This window comes from Emys orbicularis, chromosome 10 (assembly GCF_028017835.1).
Source record: "Emys orbicularis isolate rEmyOrb1 chromosome 10, rEmyOrb1.hap1, whole genome shotgun sequence".
Classification (NCBI taxonomy): Eukaryota; Metazoa; Chordata; order Testudines; family Emydidae; genus Emys; species Emys orbicularis.
In genome coordinates, this window is record NC_088692.1 from 68,074,028 (window position 1) to 68,100,064 (window position 26,037).

At 42.9% G+C, this 26,037-nt stretch overlaps 1 protein-coding gene across 3 annotated transcripts in view; it reads right to left on the reverse strand.

Moving 5' to 3' along the window:
- LEO1 (LEO1 homolog, Paf1/RNA polymerase II complex component) overlaps window positions 1–10,871 on the reverse strand; it is a 29,432-nt gene extending 18,561 nt beyond the window's left edge. For all 3 annotated transcript variants that reach the window (XR_010561722.1, XM_065412440.1, XM_065412439.1), the window contains exons 1-8: window positions 10,783–10,871; window positions 7,054–7,845; window positions 6,468–6,572; window positions 5,613–5,707; window positions 4,740–4,885; window positions 1,828–1,912; window positions 1,339–1,433; window positions 926–1,060 (exon numbers count right to left, since the gene is read on the reverse strand). Coding sequence is in view for 2 of the 3 variants with exons in the window: in XM_065412440.1 (XP_065268512.1) it covers window positions 926–1,060; window positions 1,339–1,433; window positions 1,828–1,912; window positions 4,740–4,885; window positions 5,613–5,707; window positions 6,468–6,572; window positions 7,054–7,845; window positions 10,783–10,840 (1,511 nt within the window). In the remaining variant the exon portion in view is untranslated. The remainder of the gene's footprint in view (window positions 1–925; window positions 1,061–1,338; window positions 1,434–1,827; window positions 1,913–4,739; window positions 4,886–5,612; window positions 5,708–6,467; window positions 6,573–7,053; window positions 7,846–10,782) is intronic.
- Window positions 10,872–26,037: the final 15,166 nt, after the last annotated feature.

Below are 26,037 nucleotides of genomic sequence, written 5' to 3' on the forward strand. Positions count from 1 at the left end.
TAAATATTCCTCCTTCCACTTCACATTTATGCTTCTGGTCATAGTCACCATCTTCATAGCAGTGACGTATCGTATGGAGATTTTTTTTTCCAGAGAACATCAATACCCCTCCTGATTCACACCAAAACTTCTCATTTTAAAATTTTAAATTAAATATTAAAATTACAGACAAAAATATAGGTTGCCTAGATAGTGCAATAAATAGCACACTGGCCTTTCAAGCCTGGAGATTTGGTCTCAGACCTAGCTACCTTAAAGTGCAGGTCTACTCTGAAAAGTGACTATTGAAAAATGGCAGCTTCTTACTGAACAGCTCCATTCCCTATGTATTCAGTCAAAGTGAAACAGTATTTGTATTTATTTATTTACTATTATGCTATGGGAGAGAAGAGGATGCTGGCCTCTATTCTGGCTCACATATCAATGGAATCCCAATTGCAGGACCTAATTCTAACCTCATTTATACTTGTAAAAAGGGGAGACAAACATGGCAGCCTCAAGATGCCACTTTAAGGTCGCTTTTTAGAGAAAAAGTGTAGGTCTCAAGTGTAGCTAGCATGCTAGTCTTGGTCTTCAGCGACAGTATAAACTCAAACAATTTGGCAGTCTCTATACAATTGATATTCAGATCCCAATACGGCCAGCACTGAAGTCAAAAGGAAGCCTAGAAAACTCATGACTGAGCCATAGTTAGGTGTATACAGCAACATCAGCCTTACTTTTCAAGAGTCAGAAAATTCTTTTTAAAATAGTGTTGTTTAAAAACAAGAAAAAAAAAAAAAAAAAACCCCACACCTCTTCCATACAAGGTGTACTAAAAGAAGAACTAGTGATCCATTACTTTACTAATTCATCTCCACCCAAATATTTCATACCAAAATGCTGTACAATGACTTCAAGCTCTGTTAATGAACTGTATGTTTACCTGAAGGTTAATTTAGTCTTGAACACAGCCTGTCCCTGTAGACCAGTTCCTTGTCTGATAAACAGATGGTTGTGATCTCCCTGTAATGGTGCCTTGTACACATCAAAGACTTCATTGCCCAAATGCAGCGACATGCTTAAAAAAGGATTAATACATTAGTTATTTTTGTATTTGTGACTCATTCTGCTTTTACACCATATATAAATGAAGGAAGCCTTCTCATTCCCTCTTTTTTATGCATAATTGAAATATTATTAGCTAAGTAGTATAGTATACCACTCAAAGAGCTGAGAAAACAATAGTTATTAATTCTGCAAGAACTTCAAACTTCACTCACTCCTCACTTTTATATGCAAGAACGTCTGACAACTATGTTTTCCTAGTCTAGATAATACAGAAAAGCCTAAGCTAACCTTCCATCTGACCACTTGACTATCCGAGCATTGCTTTCTCGAATCTCATTTCCCTCTTCATCTCGTCGCATTCGCCAACGTATGGTGTTTTCCACCTGTTGGAATAGAAAGTCTGTAAGCATGTATATAAAGTAAAAGGTGAACTAGTTTAAAGGAATATTGTAAAAAAAGATATTACTGGGAGGTCAAGAATCAAGTGCCAGTAGTTAGCTAAATCTGCTGCGTGCAGGGTAAAAGAAAAGCTTTTGCAGAACAGTTACAAATCTTCACTGCATCTAAAGAAAAAAGTAAATACAACAGAAAACAGCTGAGTAATTTCTATGAGTGCTGAACTTGTTTACTTCTTGGTAGAACAAGAAGCAGGAGATACCTTTAACAGGGTGACTCAAACCATCACCTCTCAACTCCCCAGGCTTTTCGCTTTATATAGTAGTTTGAAAGAACCTAACAGGAAAGGGGTGAGATGCAGAAAGAAAATTACAGATATACCTTTAGTTTTAACCTTGTTCTACCTTCTTCATCAAGCATCTCCTCATCTTCAAATTCATCCTCATAATACTGAGGATCAAAAGGTCTGTAATAAATTAGATAATGTATTCTTTATTCACCCATCTTCTAAAAAAGCAAACCCATGTTATTCTAGGATTGCTAAAAATAAATTTGTGATTCAGTTAAATTATATATTACACACAACTGTAGACATTACTGCCATGGTATACATACATTTATTTCTGCAACCATGTAATAAACTGGAGAGGTTTTAAACCACAGAAGACCTACCCTAAAGTCTCCCAATAATATCAGCTGCAACCACTTCTAACATTTTAAATCTCTGAATAACTTTTTGTAAAGAAAAAGTCTACCTCAAATGTGGTATCCTCCCCTGATGTCCCATTGTGGCAAATAAGAGGTTAGGCCTGAGTCTAGTACTTGATATGTTCAGCCTGGTCCAGTGAGTTTTAAAGCATGATAAAGATTTTGTGAATTATCATGGTTAGGATGTGGAAATTCCTGCCAGGACAATGTTTGGATGAACCATCTTTCATATGAGCCTAATACAGTGGTGGGCAACCTGCAGCATGTCCCTGCTGCCCGCCGCTTCCCGCAGCTCCCATTGTCCAGGAACCGCGAACTGTGGCCACTGGGAGCTGCGGGGGGCCATGCCTGCAGATGGCCATGCCTGCTGATGGTCAACGTCACCAAAATGTCTTGCAGCCCGCAATCAGATTACCCAGATGGGCCGCAGGTTACCCGCCATTATCCTAATAGGTGTTAGATTTGACACAGTCCCACACCTAACCCATCTGAGAGAAGGGAGAGGCAGAAAAACAATTTTTCTTCCTCCACTAAGTCTGACAGCTGGAGAAGTCTCACTTCCTCACCCAGATGCTGTAAAGGAAAAGAAAGTGGCGAGGGAGAAGCTGTTAGTCTGCTAAATTACTGCTATTTTAGGCCTGGTCTGCACTAAAAAATTAGGTTTAACTACATTGGTCAGGAGTATGAAAACTCCTCATCACCGAGCAGTGTTGTTAAGCCCACCTAAGTCCCAGTGTAGACAGTGCTAGGTCCACAGAAGAGTTCTTCTGTCAGCCTAGCCACTACATCTCAGGGAGGTGGATTACGTATGCCAATGGGAAGAACCCCTCCCATCAGCATAAGATGTGCCATTGTAGTGTTTCAAGTGTCAACAAGCCCTTAGTCTCCATTTTTGGGTACTGACCCATTAATATATCCAGTATCTGCCCTTGCTGTTGTTTATAGCTGCAAACAATGTTGGGAGGCGAAGCCGCGAAAGCGGCCAGAGTTGTCGGCTGCATTTTTTTACTTTTTGAGAAAGCTATAAATTGCTGCAAAGCATTGCAGTAGTCTGTCTGCAGACCCTCAAAGTCTGTACATCCTGACCCACAAAGGTTCACATTTGGAACATTATCTTTTCAATCATAAAGGCTATGGGCTCATAAATACTTCCTGGCCACAGAATAGAACATTTTAAAAATCAAGCAATGGATGCATTGGGATAGAGGTGGTCAAAAGAAGAGTTCTCTTTAAAAGTGGTCTGCAGCAGGAGAATGGGAGAACCACCAAACTAGAGTATGTCAGGAACAAGCCTAGATTTGCAGGGAGATGGACACCTTTTACAAGGTCCAACAGTGTAAGTCCCAAGTCAGTGGTATGTTTAGAAAAAGCAATACTCAACACATTTTTTGTAACTTGTTGATGTGCAGTTGGAGCCACACAGAGTAGTATTATAAGGAGCTACATGAATTTATTTTCTTTGAAATTTTGGATAAATGCTATGATCTGTGTTATACAGATGGTCAGTCTGAATTATCATAATATAGTTTCTTCTGGCTTCAATGAATAATCCAAAGTAGTGCTTCTATTATTCAAAAGTAGCCAAATTTAATAGAAATAAAAATGTAAACTAAATGGCTTACAATACACTAGAAGATTAAGCCTCAAACTGAATAAATATGAAAACTACATGTTTAGAACTCAACGGATAATCTTAAAAGATAGTCTTTATAATACTACGAACTCATTAGGCACATGCTACTGTTTCAATTCACTGGACTTTTAAAACTGATGTGTTGTGAAGATACATACTAAACTAAAAACCTGAAAAGCATGCACAGTTCGAGTAAATACATCACAACTGTGGGACAAAGTCTCTCTAGGCTACTTTTTATATTATGTTCAGTACATCATTTTTAGATTTGCAAAACAAGGTTGCCTATTGAGAAAAGTCATACATATAAAATTAATGCCATCAAAACAGATTTCCTGGATTTAGGAAATATTCAGGTCCCCTGAATAGGCTGTTTACTCTGAATTAAATCTCAAAGATCATTTGGTTTTACAACATATGGTGCATTATTCAGGATGAAATTATCAACGTTCACCAAAAACTAAAGCAGTGCTGAAGAATGGCAAGACAGCTATACATTCAGGAGAATGATGCAATGCAGCCACAGACAATTAAAAAAATAAATTTAAAAAGGACAGACTTACTCATTTGAGTTGCACACCAAGCTTACAAAAAAAATCACTAGTTCTTCTATTGATTTAGACAAGAGTGAGATGATGAATTTTACAGGTAGAGCAGCTAAAAATGGCTAATTTCATAGGGTCAAATTAGTACAAATAAAAGGATTTATTTAAAATTATGAAATGCATTACATGTATCTAACAGGTTGAACCTACACATTTAGTTTACAAGAAGACAGTAAAATGAAAAGTGATCTGAATATCTGATTGACTATATCAAAGTATGCACCCCAGTGTTAATTATATTTAATGTTGTCAACAGAAATTTCATTTGACTACTAGAACAAAAGGGAAATACTAAGTGAGAGTTTAAATAATTAACACCTTTAATATAGACTCAAATGCAGTATTACCTGGGCTCCACGCTGAGGAAGTTGGGCAGCTTCACAAAATACAAGTCATTTCCTAAGTCAGTGTTTACTTTTGGTATCTCTACTTCTATTCGCGTTTCTGGAATAGGTTCTTCTTCCTGCTGCTCCTGATTCAATCCATTCTCATCCTAATGGACGGAGTAGCAAAACCACATTACATTATGTAGGTGAAAAAGCCAGACTGTTCAGGTTGTTCCACTGACCACTTAATTTTTGCTCTGAAACATATGGAAAACCTCTCTCTCTCTGTCCATCCACCACCCACATGTAATTGGATTGTGCAAAGTACACGCTACTGAGACAAAATTATCAAACACGGTACTCAAGCCTGCCATCTAATGTGATTTCAGTTATGAATGTTAGCTCAAGATACCAAGAGAGAATGAAAGTAAAAAGCATGGGACTGATCCAAATAAACTGGTCTCCTATAGGGAGCTAGGAAATGATGGTAACTTTGCCTAGACTAAAATTGGCCTTTAGATGTAAAGGGCTTTGAATCCATTGCCATCTATTCCCAAAAGAAAAATACTTTTCCAACAGGCCCTACTACAAGTATCAAGAACAGTTATAGTACTATATTCTACTTGTTGACATAACCAGAACATACTCAAAATATATAACCACAGTTACAAGAGCAGAAAAACAAGTGACCCTATCTTACATTGCCATGTATAAGAGGTGAAACTGTTAACAGTGATTCTTTCTGCTTGGGCAATATCATTTATGAATTCTCATTAAATTGTCAGTCTTTCATTAAAGTGTGCTAAAACTCAGTCCTCTAGGATTTAAAACTCTATACTAGACTGCTTGGGCAGTGTAAGAGGCACAGCAGGCAACTTCTTTCAAAGGACTTACAATAGGTTGCCCTGGAGTTGGTGGCTTGTCTTCCCCATCACTCCCTGAAGAAATGTCATCTGCACCTCCAAACAGATCTATTGCATCCCTGTGATCTTGAATAGAAAAATATGTATTTTATATATGGAGAAAAAGAGAAATTGTTATATTTACCACTGGAAGTCATCTACAAGATCATTAAAAGTGACCTGCAAAGGAGGGGAAAAAATTTATTTCCTATTTTGTGCATTTCTCTAGGAGGTTCAAAGAGGACTTGAAAAGGTGATTTGTCTCTTCGCTCACAACAAAAAAAAAAGTGTTTTAAATTTAAAAATGCAGGTCACATCTACCTTGGAAGGACTCTATGATGACAGGAATACTACTGAAACAATGACATCATAAGGGCCAACAGTGAAAGCTGAGCAATTGAGAGAGACAGATTTTGGATTAGATGATCATTGAAGTTAAATTGGTGTCAACATATTGGACAAAGGCAGTGAAGTGTGGTAGGTAATAATATACATTCTCTGAGTCTCCCATAATCAAATAACAAACTCAATTTCCAGGGTCTTTCAGCAAGAAATTAGGATATAATGATGTCACCAGATTTTTCATTAAAAAAAAAAAAAAAAAATAGTTCAATTTGTTGCCAAGGAAAGTGAAAGGCTGATAGCACTGGATAGAGATTACTTCAAACTGGGCAAGCTTCCCCATGCAGCTCTATCGCTGCACCTTAGTTGTTATGCTCTGCAACTCACCAGATAATCCAACACGAGTTTTTTCCTCAGTTAATACTACCAATCAGACAGAGTTTTAAAGTGAATGCATGCTTAATGTCAGATAAAGTAGAAGGGATTTGAAAAAACAGCTAGTTACCTTTTTGTCCTTCTGCATCGCTGTCCATTTCTGAATCTGATGCAATTGGTTTTTTACGTTTCATTCGCAAAATTTCATCTTCACTGTCACTGCCTCTTGCAGACTCTATTAAAGAGAATATATATCCTCAAATTAAGAATTTCATGCTGCATCTTTTTACATCTCACACTATCCATAGCTTGTATTAATAAGTAAACTAATTCAAACAACGAAAAAATAATTAAAGTTTACTGGGTGAATCAAGCGTTATTAAAAATACTCTATTACTGTTAAAACTCAACTGGAATTAATAAATAATTTTATAACCAAATCTGAATCATTTCAAGCCAAGACAACAGAAATAATATTGTTATGGACAGGTCAACAAAAACAACAACACATGACTTAGGGTCCTCATTGTAATGGTGACAGTTCAGTCTGTTCAGCATTAAGATTTAATTTGGTTTTGTTTATGAAAAGACACTACAATCAATCTTTGAGAAAAGGTCACCCCACACAAAGATTAATTATCTCAATTATGAGAGGACTACAAGAACCCAATGAAGGTCAAGGATGATGATATTTTCAACACTGTATTCAATCCTACCAGATTTATGCTCCTGTTCCTCTTCATCATCTGAACGCCTGTGATCTTCATCAGAATGCTGGGCCCTTTCATCATCATCAGAATTCTGCATCTTCTCCTCATCAGAATGCTGGGCCCTTTCATCATCATCAGAATTCTGCATCTTCTCCTCATCAGAATGCTGGGCCCTTTCGTCATCAGAGTTCTGCATCTTCTCCTCATCAGAGATCTGAGGCCTCTCTTCATCATCTGAGTTCTGCATTTTCTCTTCATCGGAGTTTTGTAGTCTTTCCTCATCATCAGAAATCGGAGGCCTTTCATCATCATCAGAGTTCTGAACCTTCTCTTCATCATCAGAGTTTTGCAGCCTTTCCTCATCATCAGAATTCTGCAGCTTCTCATCATCATCTGACTGATCACTTTTGTCCTCTTTGCCCCATTTTTCATCCTCCGAATGTGCTTTTTCAGATCCATCTGCATCTGAGTGATGGCTACCTTCGTCTGATCCATGTCCTCTGTCATCATCGTCATCAGCAGCTTCTGAACCACTATGCTGATCTATATCTGACTGGTCATTATCTTCATGTTCAGAATGTCCCGAAGCTTCAGAGTGATTGTATGATCTTTCAGATCGGATGTCACTCCCAGTATGGTGGGATGCTCCCTCATCCTCACTATCATCTCCAAATAACTCTTTGTTACTGGGTTTTATTGCCTCTCTGTCATCATCTCTGTCACTCTCACTTCCAGAAACATTACTGCCAGAGCCAGCATTCTCCTGATCAGAGTCAGAGTCAGATCCAGAGTCAGAATCTGCAAAATAAATATTAACCACTTAAAAGTGATTAAGGGGAAAGATTGCCAGATGAAGAGATAACAAAAAGATTAGCACTTCTTAAGACAGAGTGGAAAAAACTAAGAGGGGACATAAGAGACGCACCTAAATAAAGTAAATAGCATGTTCTTATTTAAATTATAAGAATAAAAGGAAGCTAATGAAGTTGTGACATTAAAAGGAAATTTCTCTCTTTAAAAAAAAAAAAAAAAAAAAGACAGATAACTAGTCTGTGATCCTGCATCATTGAAACCAGAAGTCTACTAGCAGTCAAAGAAAAATTATACATTTATATGGGTCATGAGGAGACAAAGATAAATTTGATAGTTTAAAAAAGCTTTTTTATTCTAACATTTTATTCTGTTTAACACATCTTGGGAGTTCAAAACAAACTGTTTTCAAATCCACTTTGCTTGCCCTTCCCCAACACATGCCCATAGACAAATTTGCTACAGTAGAACTACTCATGAGTGCTGAGTTTGTGGCACTAATTTTTATTCAGGAAAAAAATAGTGTTTGTTTGGAAGAATAAATTACATAAAACGACAGGGACTTTGCAAACATAAAAAAGGCTCAAATTTTGGACAAGCTAATCTGGACAATATCCATACAGAAATTATTTCAACATTTTTCTTTGAATTGTTGATGACAACTGTGATGTATGAATTGTGTTAAGGAACGGTGATCACCACAAATGTATGTAAAAAGAGAAAGTTATAGAAATTATATTAACAGATTTTTTTCCAGATAAAAAGGAACAAACAGGAAACCCCTGGAATACAAACATATCTAAACATAAAAATATTCAAAGAGTAAAAGGCTGATTTATCAAATTTATAATCAGAAACCAATTTTGCAGCAATTTCATGAAAGTCAGTTTTCCCAGGTAAACGAATACACCATTACATGCACATTCACTAAACTCTCAGTCCTGAAACATATACTTTCTATTTTAGATGTATTTTAACTGGAACTGATGTATTGAAAAGGAAATGAAATTGAAAACTTGTTTAACTAAGGCCTTGTCTACACCCAGCCGCTAGTTCGGCGGCTGGGAATCGAAGTTCCGGGTTCGATTTATCGCGTCTGGTCTGGACGCGATATATCGATCCCGGAAGCGCTCGCCGTCGACTGCGGTACTCCAGCTCGGCGAGAGGAGTACCGCAGAGTCGATGGGGAGCCTGCCTGCCGCGTGTGGACCGCGTCTGAACCGCGGTAAGTTCGAACTAAGGTATGTCGACTTCAGCTACGTTATTCACGTAGCTGAAGTTGCGTACCTTAGTTCGAAGTTGGGGGTTAGTGTAGACCAGGCCTAAGATAATAAGACAAAAAGTTCTAGACTAAACCAGAAAAAAAAGACAGATTTCCAAAAGACAGGTGATAAAAAGTGTGTTCTCTCTCCTTTCCTTTATTAAATATTAATTTTGCTCTGCACCCAGGGGGAAAAAAATGCTTTGCCAAAACAATCCAGAATAAGAATATCTCAGCCCTCAGAAATTCATAAATAATAGTTTATATGTAGCAAATGTTGGCCCTATTTATTCTGTTCATAAAATTAAAAACAGAACAACAGAATCTAGTTCAGAGGTGGGCAATCTACGGCCCGGACCATCCTGCCCGGCCCCTGAGCTCCCGGCCGGGGAGGCTAGCCCCCAGCCCCTCCCCCGCAGAGTCACGCCACCGCGCAGGCAGCACTCTGGGCAGCGGAGCTGCGCGCTCCTGCCGAGCAGAGCGGCAGCGTGTTTCGCTCCAGCCGGCGCGGCAGCCAGACATGCTGCTCTGCATGCTCTGCTCAGCACGGTAAGTGGGCCGAGCCGTGGGGTTGTATAAGGGGCGGGGGCCCGGGGAGCAGTCAGGGGACAGGGAGCGGTTGAATAAGGCAGAGGTTCCGGGGGGAGGCGGTCAGGGGACGGGGAACAGAATGGGTTGGATAGGCGTGGAGTCCCAGGGGGCCTGTCAGGTGGCGGGGGTGTGGATAGAGGTCGGGCAGTCAGGAGACTGGGAGCAGGGGGATTGACTAGGGGGCGTGGTCCCTGGGGGGCAGGTTAGGGGCGTGGGGTGGTCAGGGGACAAGGAGTGGATAGGTCGGAGGTTCTGAGGGGGAGCAGTGGGAGGGGTCAGATAGGGGACGGGTGCCAGGCTGTTTAGGGAGGCACAGCGTTCCCTACCCGGCCCTCCATCCGGTTTTGCAACCCCAATGTGGCCCTCGGGCCAAAAAGTTTGCCCACCCCAATCTAGTTGTGTTAAATTCGTATCATGTGTGCCCAAGCTGTGATCATCTGTTTCACTACAGAGCTGGAGTCCTTTACAATACAGTACTTATTAAGCAGAAAGAAAGCGGACGTAGGGGGGTTACTATCAACAGAGAGAATCAGTAGAACCCCCCCGGGTTAAGCAATTTCCCTGTCAGCTCCTTAATCGAATCCTGGGGCTGGAGAACTTGGCCACCTTTAACTGCAGCTGTAATAAAACATGCTAAGATCCTGGGGTATTGCTAATGATTGCTAGTAATGAAACCCCTCGGCTCCAGAGCCGGGGCCGGGGCCAGGGACACCCCCCCCCCCGGCTGCAGCACTTGTCGGGCATCCCAGGTGCAATCACCGCGGAAGGCAGAAAGCCGGCCCCGATGGGCCAGGCTACAAACCCGCAGGGCAAACCCCACCCGCCACCCGCTCTTGCTACTAAAAGGGGCACGGCCTTGATGGAGCCCCCCGCCCCGGGAAAGGAGCTGGGGGGACTGAAGGGAACCAGCCGCCGGGAAGGATAAAGGGAGGGGAAGCTCCCAGCTCTGGGCGGGGAGGGGCAGGAGGACGGGCCAACCGTTCGGGGGAGCGGAGGGACCGAGATTAAATACGGGAAGCGCGGGGGGGGGGCGGCCCGGCCTCTCTCCCCTCTGCGGACCCCCCCGCCGGTACCTTTCTGCTCGGGCTCGGAATCGACATCGCTCCCGAACAGGTCCTCCATGTCCGCCATGGCGCGGGCTCACCGGGCACGCGCACGACGCTGCCGCAAAGCGCAGGCCTCGCTCGCCTCCTTTCCGGCGCTCCCGCACCACAGGGAAGTCGGAAGGGCCGCGGCGCCAGCCAGTGACGCGCTGCGGAGCGACTGGTTCCGTACGGGGTCAGGGGGGTGGGGCCGCCTGTGCTGACCCGACCCAGGCATGGTGGGGGTGAGGGAGGGGAGAAGCCTTAAAGGGGCAGCGTCCCATTAACGGAGCTCCCCCATGGAAGGGGCCCACAAGTCCCTCTTGCCCAGGGTTTCTCAAACTGGGGGTCGGGACCCCTTAGGGGGTCACGAGGTTATTACATGGGGGGTGGTGAGCTGTCAGCCTCCACCCCAAACCCCACTTTGCATCCAGCATTTATAATGGGGTGAAATATATAAAAAAGTGTTGTTAATGGATAAGGGGGTCGCACTCAGAGGCTTGCTATGTGAAAGGGGTCACCAGTACAGAAGTTTGAGAACTACTGACTTAGCCCTTTCAGCCTGCACAGGGCCTGGCCACGCACCTTGGAGCACAAACAGCCACGATCCCCAACACCAGGACGCACCCGGGACGGGGGACAGTGATTTCACAAACACCCCCTAGCTCTGGAAACTGGAGTATTTGAGTTGGGCCAGGTGCGATGGCTGCTGGGATACTGGGGCCAGGTCTGGTATCCACAGGGCAAGCAGGATGCTGATACGTTGGCGAGGGAGGTGAGGCAAACCCGAGAATGATTAAAGGGTTTGAAAACATGCCTTAGCATGCTAAACTATATAGCTTGAGTCTAACAGAGAGAGGAGCAAGGGGTGACTTGAGTACAGTCTGTAAGTATCTATAGGGGGAACAAATATTTAATAACGGGCACTTCAGTCTAGCAGAGAAAGGTATAACACGAACCCCTGGTTGGAAGGTGAAGCTAGACAAAGCCTGACTGGAACTAAGGCATACATTTTTAGGGGGAGAGTCATAAATCATTGGAACAATTTATGAAGGGTCAAGGTGGAGTCTCCATCACTGTCAATTTTTAAATTGACCGGCTGTTTTTCTAAAATCGATGCTCTAGGAATTATTTGGGGGAAGTTCTATGGCCTCCTACAGGAGGTCAAACTAGATGAGCACAATGGTCCCTTCTAGCCTTGGAATCTATGACTGATGAGCTAATAATCCCCAATACCACCCCTCCCCACTGGACCCAGCCCCAGAGAAAAGAGCCAGTGATCCGTCCCACCATAGAAACCCCATGACACAGGGTCCAGTGACCCCTCCTGCCGACCCAGTCTACCTACCACACAGGGCAACTCTTCCCAGGACTATCATCACATCCCCCATGGGTCCCTAGTTGCTTCACATTGACAGGATCTGGCATTTACCCAGCATGGGGACCACTGACTCAGGTTTGCCAGTCTACAAGCTTGGCCTCACTTGCAATATGGGGGTCAGGGCATCCACCCCAGTGACCTCCCATCCCAGAACTCAGGCATCCACTTTTTTTCTCTTCTTTGTATGGCTGATGTAAATGTAGAACAACTATAATTTAACATTTAGATGGTTAAGCCAGATAATTGTGTCTGGAGTATTGCTGTGATGCCTCCTTCGTATTTGTGAATAGGGCATTGAGTTGTTATATGTGTGATGCACTCCATATGTTTATGGAAATATGTTTATAAGTGTAAATAGGATGTAGCTGGAATATGCTTTATGCAAAAGGTCGCTTGTAAGGTATCATTACAAAGTGTCAGGTTTCAGAGTAAATCTACTGAGTGTGTTCATCCTATTTGTATGAATGTATCATTCTTGTATCTGAAATTAGGAATATGAAATATAAGTCTGAGGTCCTATTATAATTATGCAAAGTGTGGGCCATTAATGGTGGTTTGGAATCTTGATGGCTACCATTAACCAGGACAATTGATTGTAGATGGTTCTGTTTACTTGTAAGACTTCCTGTATACATGTGTGCCAGCGAGTGGGTAATGAAGTCTCACAGGACACGTGATCATGTCACTGGAACTGGAATCCATCTTTAACCTGGTGCTTTTCCATTTAGAAGGAGGGATGGGAACCCAGAGAGAGACAAAGGATTCCCACCTTGTGCCAAAGCTATTAAAGGGGTGGAACAGAACAAAGGGGGTCCCAGTCATGTTGAATCCCCTGCTTTTCACCTAAGATGCCTGCTGGAACCAACAAGGTCTGTACCAGGGGAAAGGATTGGGCCCAGACTAGGAAGGAGTCTAGTCTGTGAAAGAAACTTATTGGAACATCTCTGAGGGTGAGATTTACCTGTATTCAGTTTCTTAATTAGGCTTAGACTTGTATGTTTTTGCTTTATTTTACTTGGTGACTTACTTTGTTCTGTCTGTTATTATTTGGAACCACTTAAATCCTACTTTTTATTCTTAATAAAATCACTTTTGTTTATTATTGACCCTAGAGTAAGTGATTAATACCTAGGGGAGCAAACAGCTGTGCATATCTCTCTATCAGTGTTATAGAGGGTGGTCAATTTATGAGTTTACCCTGTCTAAGCTTTATACAGAGTAAAATGGATTTATTTGGGGTTTGGATCCCATTGGGAGCTAAGTGCTGGAGACAGGAGTACCTGCTGAGTGGTTTTAAGTTAAAGCCTGCAACTTTTGGGACATGGGTCTGTGTTGCAGCAGGCTTGCGTGTCTGGCTCAACAAGACAGGGTTCTGGAGGCCCAAGCTGACAGGGAAAACGGACTCAGAAGTAGGTTCAGAACATCAGGTGACAGTCCCAACGGGGTCTCTGTGACCGAACCCATCCATGTTCTGTTCTGCCATGGTTTATAAATATATGGAGATATACCTATCTCATAGAACTGGAAGGGACCCTGAAAGGTCATCGAGTCCAGCGCCCTGCCTGCACTAGCAGGACCAAGTACTGATTTTGCCCCAGATCCCTAAGTGGCCCCCTCAAGGATTGAACTCATAACCCTGGGTTTAGCAGGCCAATGCTCAAACCACTGAGCTATCCATCCTCTCGTGTTTGTGCACATGCAGTTTAGGGTTGCCCATGAGCTCCATGGGAGATTGAAGCCAAGGATCTTCTACATTGGGTCTTTCCCAGGGTATTTATTTGTGACTTCTTGTGAACTCCATTTGGCTTTCCAAGCTTCATCAGGGTTGAAGTTGCATTGTTGTAGGTTAAATGCCTGAATTCAAAAGGGTGTATGTGACTAAGTAGTGGTGAGGAATGTTGTTAAGGTCATGGTGGATGGAAAGATGTTCATTTTCCACAATACTCTGGAATTCCCGAAGGTGTAGTGTTTTGCGGCAGGGGATCCACACTATGACAGCAGGTGTCTTGGTCCTACGCAGTAAGGTTTTGTGCTTTCTTCATATCTCATGTTCTACAATCCATCCCCACTAAGGAGTTACTAAGTAAAAGTGGATCAGATAAAAGTTTATTTTCAGGCAGTTACCACCCCACAGTCCTACAATAAACTCTGTCCCACATTTTTCATAACTGTCCTTAACTTACCCTACCAGTGACTAAACTGATAGAGGGTGGGATGGAGCATCCTAGCTCAAGCAAACCACATGATAGAGCATTCCTTGTCCTGCAAACCCAAACTGAAATGGGACAGAATCAAATGCTTCACCTCCAGGGGCCAAACAGGGGAGAATCCTGTATCTTGACCCAACTGACTTAGTGAGATCATTTGGGTCAAGGATTCCTAAGAGCAATGAAGTCCCTGAAGATTCCTGCCATGATAAGCCAAATAGGGAAAAGGGACACATTGTCTGTTGGAAAGAGGATAAATGACACCAAAATGAAGAAGTCTGGGGGAGAGGAAGAGTGTGTAAATTTAGAGTTAAATTGGCCAGGTGCTGCTGCAAATGGTCTACTTGGCTCCAGTTGTAGTTATGAACTATAACAGCCAAAAAGCTGGGATTTTCCAGTCTACTAGATACATTTGAACAGACAGCAGAGAATGGGCTGGTTGCTCTTTTCAGATTTACCCTGATTTTCTGTCCATTTTCTTCTTTTGCTTTGTTACTAAGACATTTAACATTTATGTAATTTTCTGCTGAAATTCCCCCATGACACTTACTAATCCTTTTATAAATCGCTTGGAACAAAGCTGCCGAGATACTTTTTGTTCTGGAAGCTTAGTATGCTTTTCTCAGAAACATTCAACCTTTTGAAAAGGTATAAACAAATTCTGCTTTTCATATATTTTACTCCATTTACCTTTTTTAATTGTAAATAAAATAATTATATTGAATACAGGGAACAGCAGTCATCCAGATGTTTTTTACTTTGGTATTAAATTCCTTAAATTTTGCATTGTACCCCACATTTTCATTGTACAATATACTGCAGATGCTTTCAGTTTCAGAGCCAACAATCCATTAAGATGAGTGGGGTTGGTTGACCACTCAGAACTGGTTCAGGCAGTCTGCAAGCTCAGGCAGATAGTCCAGCATCAGTTCACATTCCATGCATGTTTTTCAGCTTTTCTTCACAACGTGAGGGCTGGAAACAAATTTATTTTTTATAATGAAAGTGGAGATTCTCAATCATAGGTGTGGTAAGGGATCAAATTCTAAGTCTGCTGGGTTAAATTCTAAAGCCGCTGAATCATGGAACACACAGAACTTCACATACAAGGAACAATTTTGCATCAACAGCAGGATAAGTTAGATGACAGAATAGGTCTCTTCTCTCTCTAATTTTTATTAGCCAATCTGTCCAGGTAGATTGGTGAGCACATCTACCACTTGTGAAGATTATAAAATCATTCCGTAATGTTGCCTGGCCTATACTAAAATTACATAGCAACTTCAATTTTTGGAGTGAATATTTATGGGCTCATTCTCTTCTCTGCCACATTTTCATTAATTTAAAAGTCAAATTTGGTTTTGAATATCTTCTGTTAGAAGTAATACATAACAAAGCAATTTACAATAGTGTCTTTCTTTAAGCCCTTAGAGCAGTGAGTAATTAGGCAAATATGGCCATCCTTTTGTGCTTAGCAATAAGATAGCTCAAATAATGTCAACAAAAACATTCGTAAGAACTGTCCACTGTAGTAAGTGTGCATAGGATTGGACCCCTGGGAGGACTTGTCTCATTGAGCTAAGTTGTGTTTTAATAGGCAAAGGAAACATCATAACACCCCTTTCCCAAAGGACAATGCTGTATCAGCATTTTGTTAAGCCATGGTTCTGGCATAAGAATTAAACACAAACTTTTGTGTCAGAGGTAAAAGTGCTCTAACTGAAAGCAAACACTTGACATAAAACACTGCTGGTATTAAAATATATACTGGTCAGCCAGGTTGCGCTATATGGCCGGAGCCTGCAGCACTATGCTACCATCAGAGAGGGAAAGTACTGTGGACTCCAAAATAAGAAAACTCCCTGCAATAATTATTTTCAATACAAGGACCACTTGAAGAGTTAAATAATTGGGTTTGAAAAATGCTTAGAATCAAATATGCGCTTCTGAACCTAAAGGGGAACGCCCTTGGTAATGTTAAGATGTCTAACATTTCTATTTTAGAATTACCTACCTGTTGTTCAACACTGATAGGACAGCCTTATAATTCTATCATGCAAACATGAAAAACCTGTTCTACCACTTCAGAATAAAGCAGTGCCTGTTATTTACAGCAGCAATAACATATTTGTGATTGAACTGTTGGGTGAGTTAAGGATAAAGCAGAATGTTAACTCTGAATAGCTTTTGGCAGATGACAGATCTGCAGGGCGTGCTCTGCCTCTGACCTGTATACAATCTTTTCCTACAAGTGCCCCCTTCTTCTTTGTGGTAGGCCTTGGGCCTCCATTCTGCTCAAGAGGAAGTCTGTAACTAAGGCCCTGGTTTCAGCACTTCTGTTTCTCATTGTGACTCCTTCCGCAAGTCCAAATGAGCTTGTGCACCTGTTGGAAACATACCATCTTGGGAGGTCTGCAACCAGCAGATGTTTGCAGTGACACTAGACAGCCTCTTCAAAACAGGCTATTTATTAGACAACAGGAATCAGGGCCAGCTCCAGGCATCAGCTTGCCAAACAGGTGCTTGGGGCGGCCACTCTGGAGAGGGGCGGCACGTCCAGCTATTCAGCGGCAATTCGGCGGACGGTCCCTCACTCCCGCTCGGAGCGAAGGAACTCCCGCCGAGTTGCCGCCGCAGATCGCGATCGCGGCTTTGTTTTTGTTTTGTTTTTTTGCGCCGCTTGGGGCGGCAAAAACCCTGGAGCCGGCCCTGACAGGAATACCACCATCTTTAGGTACATTGGGTTAAAAAGGTGAAGTAAAGCCTAAACACAGCTCTAACTTGTCAGCTTGTCGTTGCTTAGCTCATCAGATCTCTGCCCTGGCCTGGAAGGCAGCTGGCATGCTTACAGCAAGCCTAGCTCTGTGCTTCTCAATTAGTACTAGGCAGCCCCTCTCAACCCTTTTTTTCTAGGCCTTCAGACCCACAATAGTTTATTGCTGCCTTTGATCTCTTTCTTACCATCACAGCTGTATAAATGACTAGCGTTTGAGGGGATGCTCCTCACCATGACATTGTTTTACTTTTCCTGTTTGGTTTCTTTAACAATCCCTTTTGATCTAACTTCATAGCAAGTAACCCACTATAAACACGGAGAGGCATGTACCATCTTCATACAAATAATATCAGTATTACCTAGTTCATCATAGCAGGTCAGAATACTAAACAGCTTTTTAATCCCCTGCTAAAATGATTTTCAAATCTTGACCAAGGCAAATCAGGAGCAATAGTAACTGCAAACAACTATGCTGCAAGTTTCTCCCATAGTCCTCTGGGGTAAGAAAACTTCTCTGGCATCACAGCACAAGCAAGGTTATGAGTTTAGGCACTATTTGAAAACCTATTATTGGAGACACACCCAAAATGTGCATTAATGGAAGGGACAGAAAAGAGATGTACTGAAGAATTATTTTTTTCCTGCTATCCACCCTAACCAATCCACCTTAACAATTCATGCTCTTACACTTGCTGTTAGTCATTGCTTTTTGGTATTTCCAATAACTTTCAAAAAAATATTAGCATAAAATCAATGGCAGAGCATTGAGCTTTTGTATGTTACGCTTTGGACCTGGGAAAAATGGAAGCTGAAACAGAACATTTTCAATGAGCCCTTGTCACAGGGTGGGATGGCCTTTTCATAGGCCTGGTCCCCACTAAGCCCCCACTTCGGACTAAGGTACGCAAATTCAGCTATGTTAATAACGTAGCTGAATTCGAAGTACCTTAGTCCGAACTTACCGCGGGTCCAGACGCGGCAGGCAGGCTCCCCCGTCGATGCCGCGTACTCCTGTCGCCGAGCTGGAGTACCGGCGTCGACGGCGAGCACTTCCGGGATCGATCCGGGATCGATTTATCGCGTCTAAACCAGACGCAATAAATCGATCCCAGAACATCGATTGCCTGCCGCCGGACCCTCCGGTAAGTGTAGACGTACCCATACATTCAAACATTCCAACCCCAGAAGGAATTACTGTGATGATCTAGTCTGACCTCCTGTATAACACAGGCCACAGAACTTCCCCACAATAATCTCTAGATCAGATCTTTTAGAAAAACATCCAATCTTGATTTTAAATTGTCAGACACACTGGTAAATTGTTTTAGGGGTTAATTGCTCTTTCCCCTCCTCCCTTTAAAAATGTGTGCCTTATTTCCACTCTGAATTTGTCTAGTTTCAACTTCGAGCACTTGGATCTTGCAGGACCATTCTCTGCTAGATTGAAGAGCCATTATTAAATATTTGTTCCTCATGTAGTACTTACAGACTGGGCTTTAACTGTAACTGATCAGCTGCCTCCCAGATTACTGCAATAAAAGGCCAACAAGCAGCTCACTTACGGATAAGAGCTGCAAAGAGGCTTCTGCAGGAGTTTCTGGGTTAGGAAAAAGGAGCTAGGGCTTGCCACAGCAGCTAGGTGAAAGAGCTGGCTGGGAACAGGCAGCAGCAGAAGCCCTCTGAGGTAGCGGTCTTAGGAAAAACCAGGTCCTGCTGCCTGGTTTCTCCTATTTCGATGGATGCTGAACTGTGTGTGTGTTTGAACAATAAATGCAGCCCTGAGAAAAGGGATTGAAATACTGATACGTGTGGGAGCTGCTTTGACACACTGGCCTGTGAGCGGACATACCAGCTTAACCAAGAGAAACCAGGGCAGAGGCAAGCTCAGATGCTGGGTTTGGGGAGAACCAGTTACAGCCCTTCACTTGTTTTTCCCTTTGTCTCTAGGTAAATGGGCAGTTTAAAATGCTCAAATATTAAATAAAATACAAATTTTGCTTCACAATGTATAAACTTTGCTAGGTGTCAATGGGGGAAGTTTTGCTCTCATTTACACCACAGTGAATCAATAGTGAAAGAAGCCTCTAGCTACATTTTACAACACTTTAAATCAGCATTTCTCACACGTGGCCACCAGTGGATTTTTTTGCGTCCATGACAGTCTCCAAAGCATGGGCAGAGATGGGGTGGTGAGTCCCTCCCTGCAGTGCCCAGCTGTTGCTCCTGAATAACTGTTACCAAGGGCAGTGAGATGCGCTGCCTTGGTGTTTGTGCTGGTGCTGCCAGCAAGGATTGGTGCCCTGCACCACGCAGCCTCCTTAGGGGGTACTAGGCAGCGCCTCTGGAGACGGGTGGGGCCGGAGGCGGCTCTTGTCAGTGGAAGCAGGTGCAGTGTTTGGTCGTCAGGACGCTCCCTGTGGAAGCTCCCCCGGCTCCTGCCTAGCCGGGGCACAGGGAGCCAGGGACTCCGCAGGCGGCTGGTGAGTCCCCAACCCACCTTCCCCAGGGCGGGCTCTCGCTGAAGGTCCACAAGTGGCAGGGACAGAGAGATGGGTCAGCGCTTTCCCCACCTGGGGCCACACTTGCTGTTTACAGATGATGTAGCTACCGCACCATAACACACACTGAGCACAAGAATAGGAGCAAAGTCCATGTGCGCTGAATGGGGAGCATTACTTCTTACTGTCTTCCTACTACATAAATAAATTACAATGATTTGGACATGTATATGTCTGTATTGAATTGTTTTTCCATAAAGTTAAGTATTTTAGGAAAAACTAACTGAACAGCCACCAGCAAGAGTTGGTGGCTGCACTTTGAGGCCACCAAAAAATTTATTGAGAAACATAAGGACGGCCGTACTGGGTCAGACCAAAGGTCCATCTAGCCCAGTATCCTGTCTACTGACAGTGACCAATGCCAGGTGCCCCAGAGGGAGTGAACCTAACAGGTAATGATCAAGTGATCTCTCTCCTGTCATCCATCTCCACCCTCTGACAGACAGTCTAGGGACACCATTCCTTACCCATTGTGGCTAATAGCCATTAACGGACTTAACCTCCATGAATTTAACCAGTTCTCTTTTAAACGCTGTTATAGTCCTCGCCTTCACAACCTCCTCAGGTAAGGAGTTCCACAAGTTGACTGTGCGCTGTGTGAAGAAGAACTTCCTTTTATTTGTTTTAAACCTGCTGCCTATTAATTTCATTTGGTGACCCCTAGTTCTTGTATTATGGGAATAAGTAAGTAACTTTTCCTTATCTACTTTCTCCACAATACTCATAATTTTATATACCTCTATCATATCCCCCCTTAGTCTCCTCTTTTCCAAGCTGAAAAGTCCTAGCCTCTTTAATCTCTCCTCATATGGGACCCTCTCCAAACCCCTAATCATTTTAGTTGCCCTTCTCTGAACCTTTTCTAGTGCCAGTATATCTTTTTTGAGATGAGGAGACCACATCTGTACGCAGTATTCGAGATGTGGGCATACCATCGATTTATATAAGGGCAATAATATATTCTCTGTCTTATTCTCTATCCCCTTTTTAATGATTCCCAACATCCTGTTTGCTTTTTTGACCGCCTCTGCACACTGCGTGGACATCTTCAGAGAACTATCCACAATGACTCTAAGATCTTTTTCCTGATTCGTTGTAGCTAAATTAGCCCCCATCATATTGTATGTATAGCTGGGGTTATTTTTTCCAATGTGCATTACTTTACATTTATCCATATTAAATTTCATTTGCCATTTTGTTGCCCAATCACTTCGTTTTGTGAGATCTTTTTGAAGTTCTTCACAGTCTGCTTTGGTCTTAACTATCTTGAGCAGTTTAGTATCATCTGCAAACTTTGCCACCTCACTTTTTACCCCTTTCTCCAGATCATTTATGAATAAGTTGAATAGGTTTGGTCCTAGGACTGACCCTTGGGGAACACCACTAGTTACCCCTCTCCATTCTGAGAATTTACCATTAATTCCTACCCTTTGTTCCCTGTCTTTTAACCAGTTCTCAGTCCATGAAAGGACCTTCCCTTTTATCCCATGACAACTTAATTTACGTAAGAGCCTTTGGTGAGGGAACTTGTCAAAGGCTTTCTGGAAATCTAAGTACACTATGTCCACTGGATCCCCCTTGTCCACATGTTTGTTGACCCCTTCAAAGAACTCTAATAGATTAGTAAGACACGATTTCCCTTTAGAGAAACCATGTTGACTTTTGCCCAACAATTTATGTTCTTCTATGTGTCTGACAATTTTATTCTTTACTATTGTTTCAACTAATTTGCCCGGTACCGACGTTAGACTTACCGGTCTGTAATTGCCGGGATCACCTCTAGAGCCCTTTTTAAATATTGGCGTTACATTAGCTATCTTCCAGTCGTTGGGTACAGAAGCCGATTTAAAGGACAGGTTACAAACCCTAGTTAATAGTTCCGCAATTTCACATTTGAGTTCTTTCAGAGCTGTTGGGTGAATGCCATCTGGTCCCGGTGACTTGTTAATGTTAAGTTTATCAATTAATTCCAAAACCTCCTCTAGTGACACTTCAATCTGAGACAGTTCCTCAGATTTGTCACCTACAAAAACCGGCTTAGGTTTGGGAATCTCCCTAACATCCTCAGCCGTGAAGACTGAAGCAAAGAATTTGTTTAGTTTCTCCGCAATGACTTTATCGTCTTTAAGCGCTCCTTTTCTATCTCTATCATCGAGGGGCCCCACTGGTTGTTTAGCAGGCTTCCTGCTTCTGATGTACTTAAAAAACATTTTGTTATTACCTTTTGAGTTTTTGGCTAGCCGTTCTTCAAACTCCTCTTTGGCTTTTCTTATTACATTTTTACACTTAATTTGGCAGTGTTTATGCTCCTTTCTATTTACCTTGCTAGGATTTGACTTCCACTTTTTAAAGGAAGTCTTTATCTCTCACTGCTTCTTTTACATGGTTGTTAAGCCACGGTGGCTCTTTTTTAGTTCTTTTACTGTGTTTCTTAATTTGGGGTATACATTTAAGTTGGGCCTCTATTATGGTGTCTTTAAAAAGCGCCCATGCAGCTTGCAGGGATTTCAATTTAGTCACTGTACCTTTTAATTTCTATTTAACTAACCCCCTCATTTTTGCATAGTTCCCCTTTTTGAAATTAAATGCCACAGTGTTGGGCTGTTGAGATGTTCTTCCCACCACAGGGATGTTAAATGTTATTATATTATGGTCACTATTTCCAAGTGGTCCTGTTATTATTACCTCTTGGACCAGCTCCTGTGCTCCACTCAGGACTAAATCTAGAGTTGCCTCTCCCCTTGTAGGTTCCCGTACCAGCTGCTCCAAGAAGCAGTCATTTAAAGTATCGAGAAATTGTGTGTCTGCATTTTGTCCTGAGGTGACATGTTCCCAGTCAATATGGGGATAATTGAAATCCCCCGCTATTATTGAGTTCTTAATTTTGATAGCCCCTCTAATTTCCCTTAGCATTTCATCATCACTATCACTGTCCTGGTCAGGTGGTCGATAATAGATCCCTAATGTTATATTCTTATTAGAGCATGAAATTACTATCCATAGAGATTCTATGGAACATGTGGATTTACTTAAGATTTTTACTTCATTTGATTCTACATTCTCTTTCACATATAGTGCCACTCCCCCCTCCTCCCCCCCCCCGCATGACCTGTTCTGTCCTTCCGACATATTTAGGGTGACCAGATGTCCCGATTTTATAGGCACAGTCCCGATTTTTGGGGCTTTTTCTTATATAGGCTCCTATTACCCCCCACCCCCTGTCCTGATTTTTCACACTTGCTGTCTGGTCACCCTAGATATATTTTGTACCCTGGAATGATTGTGTCCCATTGATTGTCCTCAGTCCACCAGGTTTCTGTGATGCCTATTATATCAATATCCTCCTTTATCACGAGGCACTCTAGTTCACCCATCTTATTATTTAGACTTCTAGCATTTGTGTACAAGCACTTTAAAAACTTGTCACTGTTTATTTGTCTGCCCTTTTCTGATGTGTCAGATTCTTTTTTATGTGAATGTTTCTCGTCTGATCTGGCCCTTACGTTATCCTCGTCCATCCTCTGCTCCTGACTAGAACCTGGAGAATCTCTATCATTAGACTCTCCCCTAAGAGAAGTCTCTGTCCGATCCACATGCTCCTCTGCAGCAGTCGGCTTTCCCCCATCTCCTAGTTTAAAAACTGCTCTACAACCTTTTTAATGTTTAGTGCCAGCAGTCTGGTTCCACTTTGGTTTAGGTGGAGCCCATCTCTCCTGTATAGGCTCCCCCCATCCCAAAAGTTTCCCAAGTTCCTAATGAATCTAAACCCCTCCTCTCTACACCATCGTCTCATCCACGCATTGAGATTCTGAAGCTCTGCCTGCCTACCTGGCCCTGCGGGTTGAACTGGGAGCATTTCTGAGAATGCCACCATAGAGGTCCTGGATTTCAGTTTCTTCCCTAGCAGCCTAAATTTGGCCTCCAGGACGTCTCTCCTACTCTTCCCTATGTCATTGGTACTTACATGTACCACGACCACCGGCTCCTCCCCAGCACTACACATAAGTCTGTCTAGACGCCTCGAGAGATCCGCAACCTTCACACCAGGCAGGCAAGTCACCATACGGTTCTCTCGGTCATCACAAATCCAGCTATCTATGTTTCTAATGATCGAATCTCCCATTACTAACACCTGCCTTTTCCTAGTAACTGGAGTTCCCTCCCCCGGAGAGGTAACCTCAGTGCGAGAGGATACCCCAACACCAGCTGGAAGGAAGGTCCCAACTATGGGAAGGTTTCCCTCTGCTCCCGTAGACTGCTCTGCTTCCCTGGGCCTTCCATCCTCCTCAACAGCGCAGGGGCTGTCTGACCGGAGGTGGGACAATTCTACAGTGTCCTGGAAAGCCTCATCAACATACCTCTCTCTGCCTCCCTTAGCTCCTCCAGTTCCACCACCCTGGCCTCCAAAGCCCGTACGCTGTCTCTGAGGGCCAGGAGCTCCTTGCACCGCTTGCACACATACACCACCCGCCCACAGGGCAGGTTATCATACATGCCGCACTCAGCGCAATGCACTGGATAGCCTCCACTCTGCTGCTGGGCTTCTGCCTGCATTGTCTCCTAGTTAATGAAGGGGTTGTTTAAAGCAAGAAGTTTTGACTGTAGTTTAGTTTACAGGTTTTAAAACAAAAACAACAGCAAGGGGCCCTTGCCCCCTTCCTGCTCCCCTTCCAAACTCCCTTGCGAAACTCCCTGTTAACAGCCCCTGGTCGCTTGCGCACTGCTTTATAAAGCCCTGGCCTGCTTGATAGCCCCGCCCACTGACTAAGGCTCAGCCAATTAACAGAGGCTTCTAGCTTTCAAACCTTCCTTTGAAGCTCACAGCTTCCAACTGCCAGCCACAGCACACGGTCCTTCAAACAAACAAACAAACAGACGGACAAACACAAGCTCAGCACACAGCGAGTAACCCCCAAACACAAACAAACACACACTACAGACAGTCACTTACCCCAAGGGTGTTGTATTTGCTCCTCCTTCACCTGGAGAACTCCCTTGCGAAACTCCTTGTTAGCTAAAGCTCTGCTTTAGATTCAGTTTACAAACAGAAAACACCAAGTAACCATTTTGTGTCCAATTTTTCTCTTACCCTCTCCTCCCCCCACACTGCTAATAATAAACTCTTCAGGAAATTAAAAAATGATGGTGGAAAAGAAGAACAGGAATGGATAATTCATATGGGATTAAGTTTTCAGCCTGTTTTACAACTGCCTCTGTACAATCATATTTGTACAAGGAAAAAATCAGAGGCCAGGGGAGATGTGGCTTCAAGTTCACACAGGCATTTAAATGATCTACACATCTGTAAAATGGGGATAATGATCTAGACACTATTCAAAGAATATCAGGGTTGGAAGGGACCTCAGAAGGTCATCTAGTCGAACCCCCTGCTCTAAGCAGGACCAATTCCCAGACAGATTTTTGTCCCAGATCCCTAAATGGCCCTCTCAAGGATTGAACTCACAACCCTCTGTTTAGCAGGCCAATGCTGATCTATACCTTCTTTGCAAAGTGCTTTGAGATCTCCTGATAAAAAGTGCTGTAAGAGCTATTAGAAATTTAACTTTTTAAAATTAGGTATTATCCACTCATGCAGTCTTCCCTATTTCACTGACTTTGCTTTTTAAAAAGAAATCTCTCAGTTGTAATGCACAGCATTGCCTTTTTAATATTGTATGGTAAAAACTTGGAAACAGTTCATTCACGCCACACATTTTCCTTGGCAAATGGGGTGAGGGGCAAGGAGGGGAAACTAAGTACCTTGTTGCAGAATTTGAGCTTTCATTAAAAAAAAAGTTAAATTTCTAACTCTCACTGTAATGAAGACAATTTTCCAAATGGAAAATAGTGCTGCCTGCCCCAAGCCTGCAGACAGCCCAGTGCCTCTCTAGAAGCTCATAGTTTCCCCCAAGCATAAGAGTGAAATTGATGAGATTCAGGCCATGTCTTCACTACGGAGCTAAATCAGTGCTTCTGATGTGTGGTGAAGACGTGCTAAATCGATGGAAGAGTGCTCTTCCATTGATTTCTGTACTCCACCTCTCCGAGAAAAGTAAGGGAAGTCAGCGGGAGAGCATATTCACGTAACTGAAGTAGCATAACTTAGATTGATTTACTATGATAGTGTAGACCTGGCCTCCGGTTCCCTTCACTGCTACTATTCAGTAGCCTCTGGGTGCCAGTGAAACTGACATGAAGTAATTGATTTCAATCTCTTTCAACCCATTGCTGCTTTGGAATCAAGAGTGTGGCAGCAGCATAAAGCAGGAGCTATTCAGGAGGCAGAAGGATACAAACAATTGAGGCTGGGGCGAGGGGTGGAAG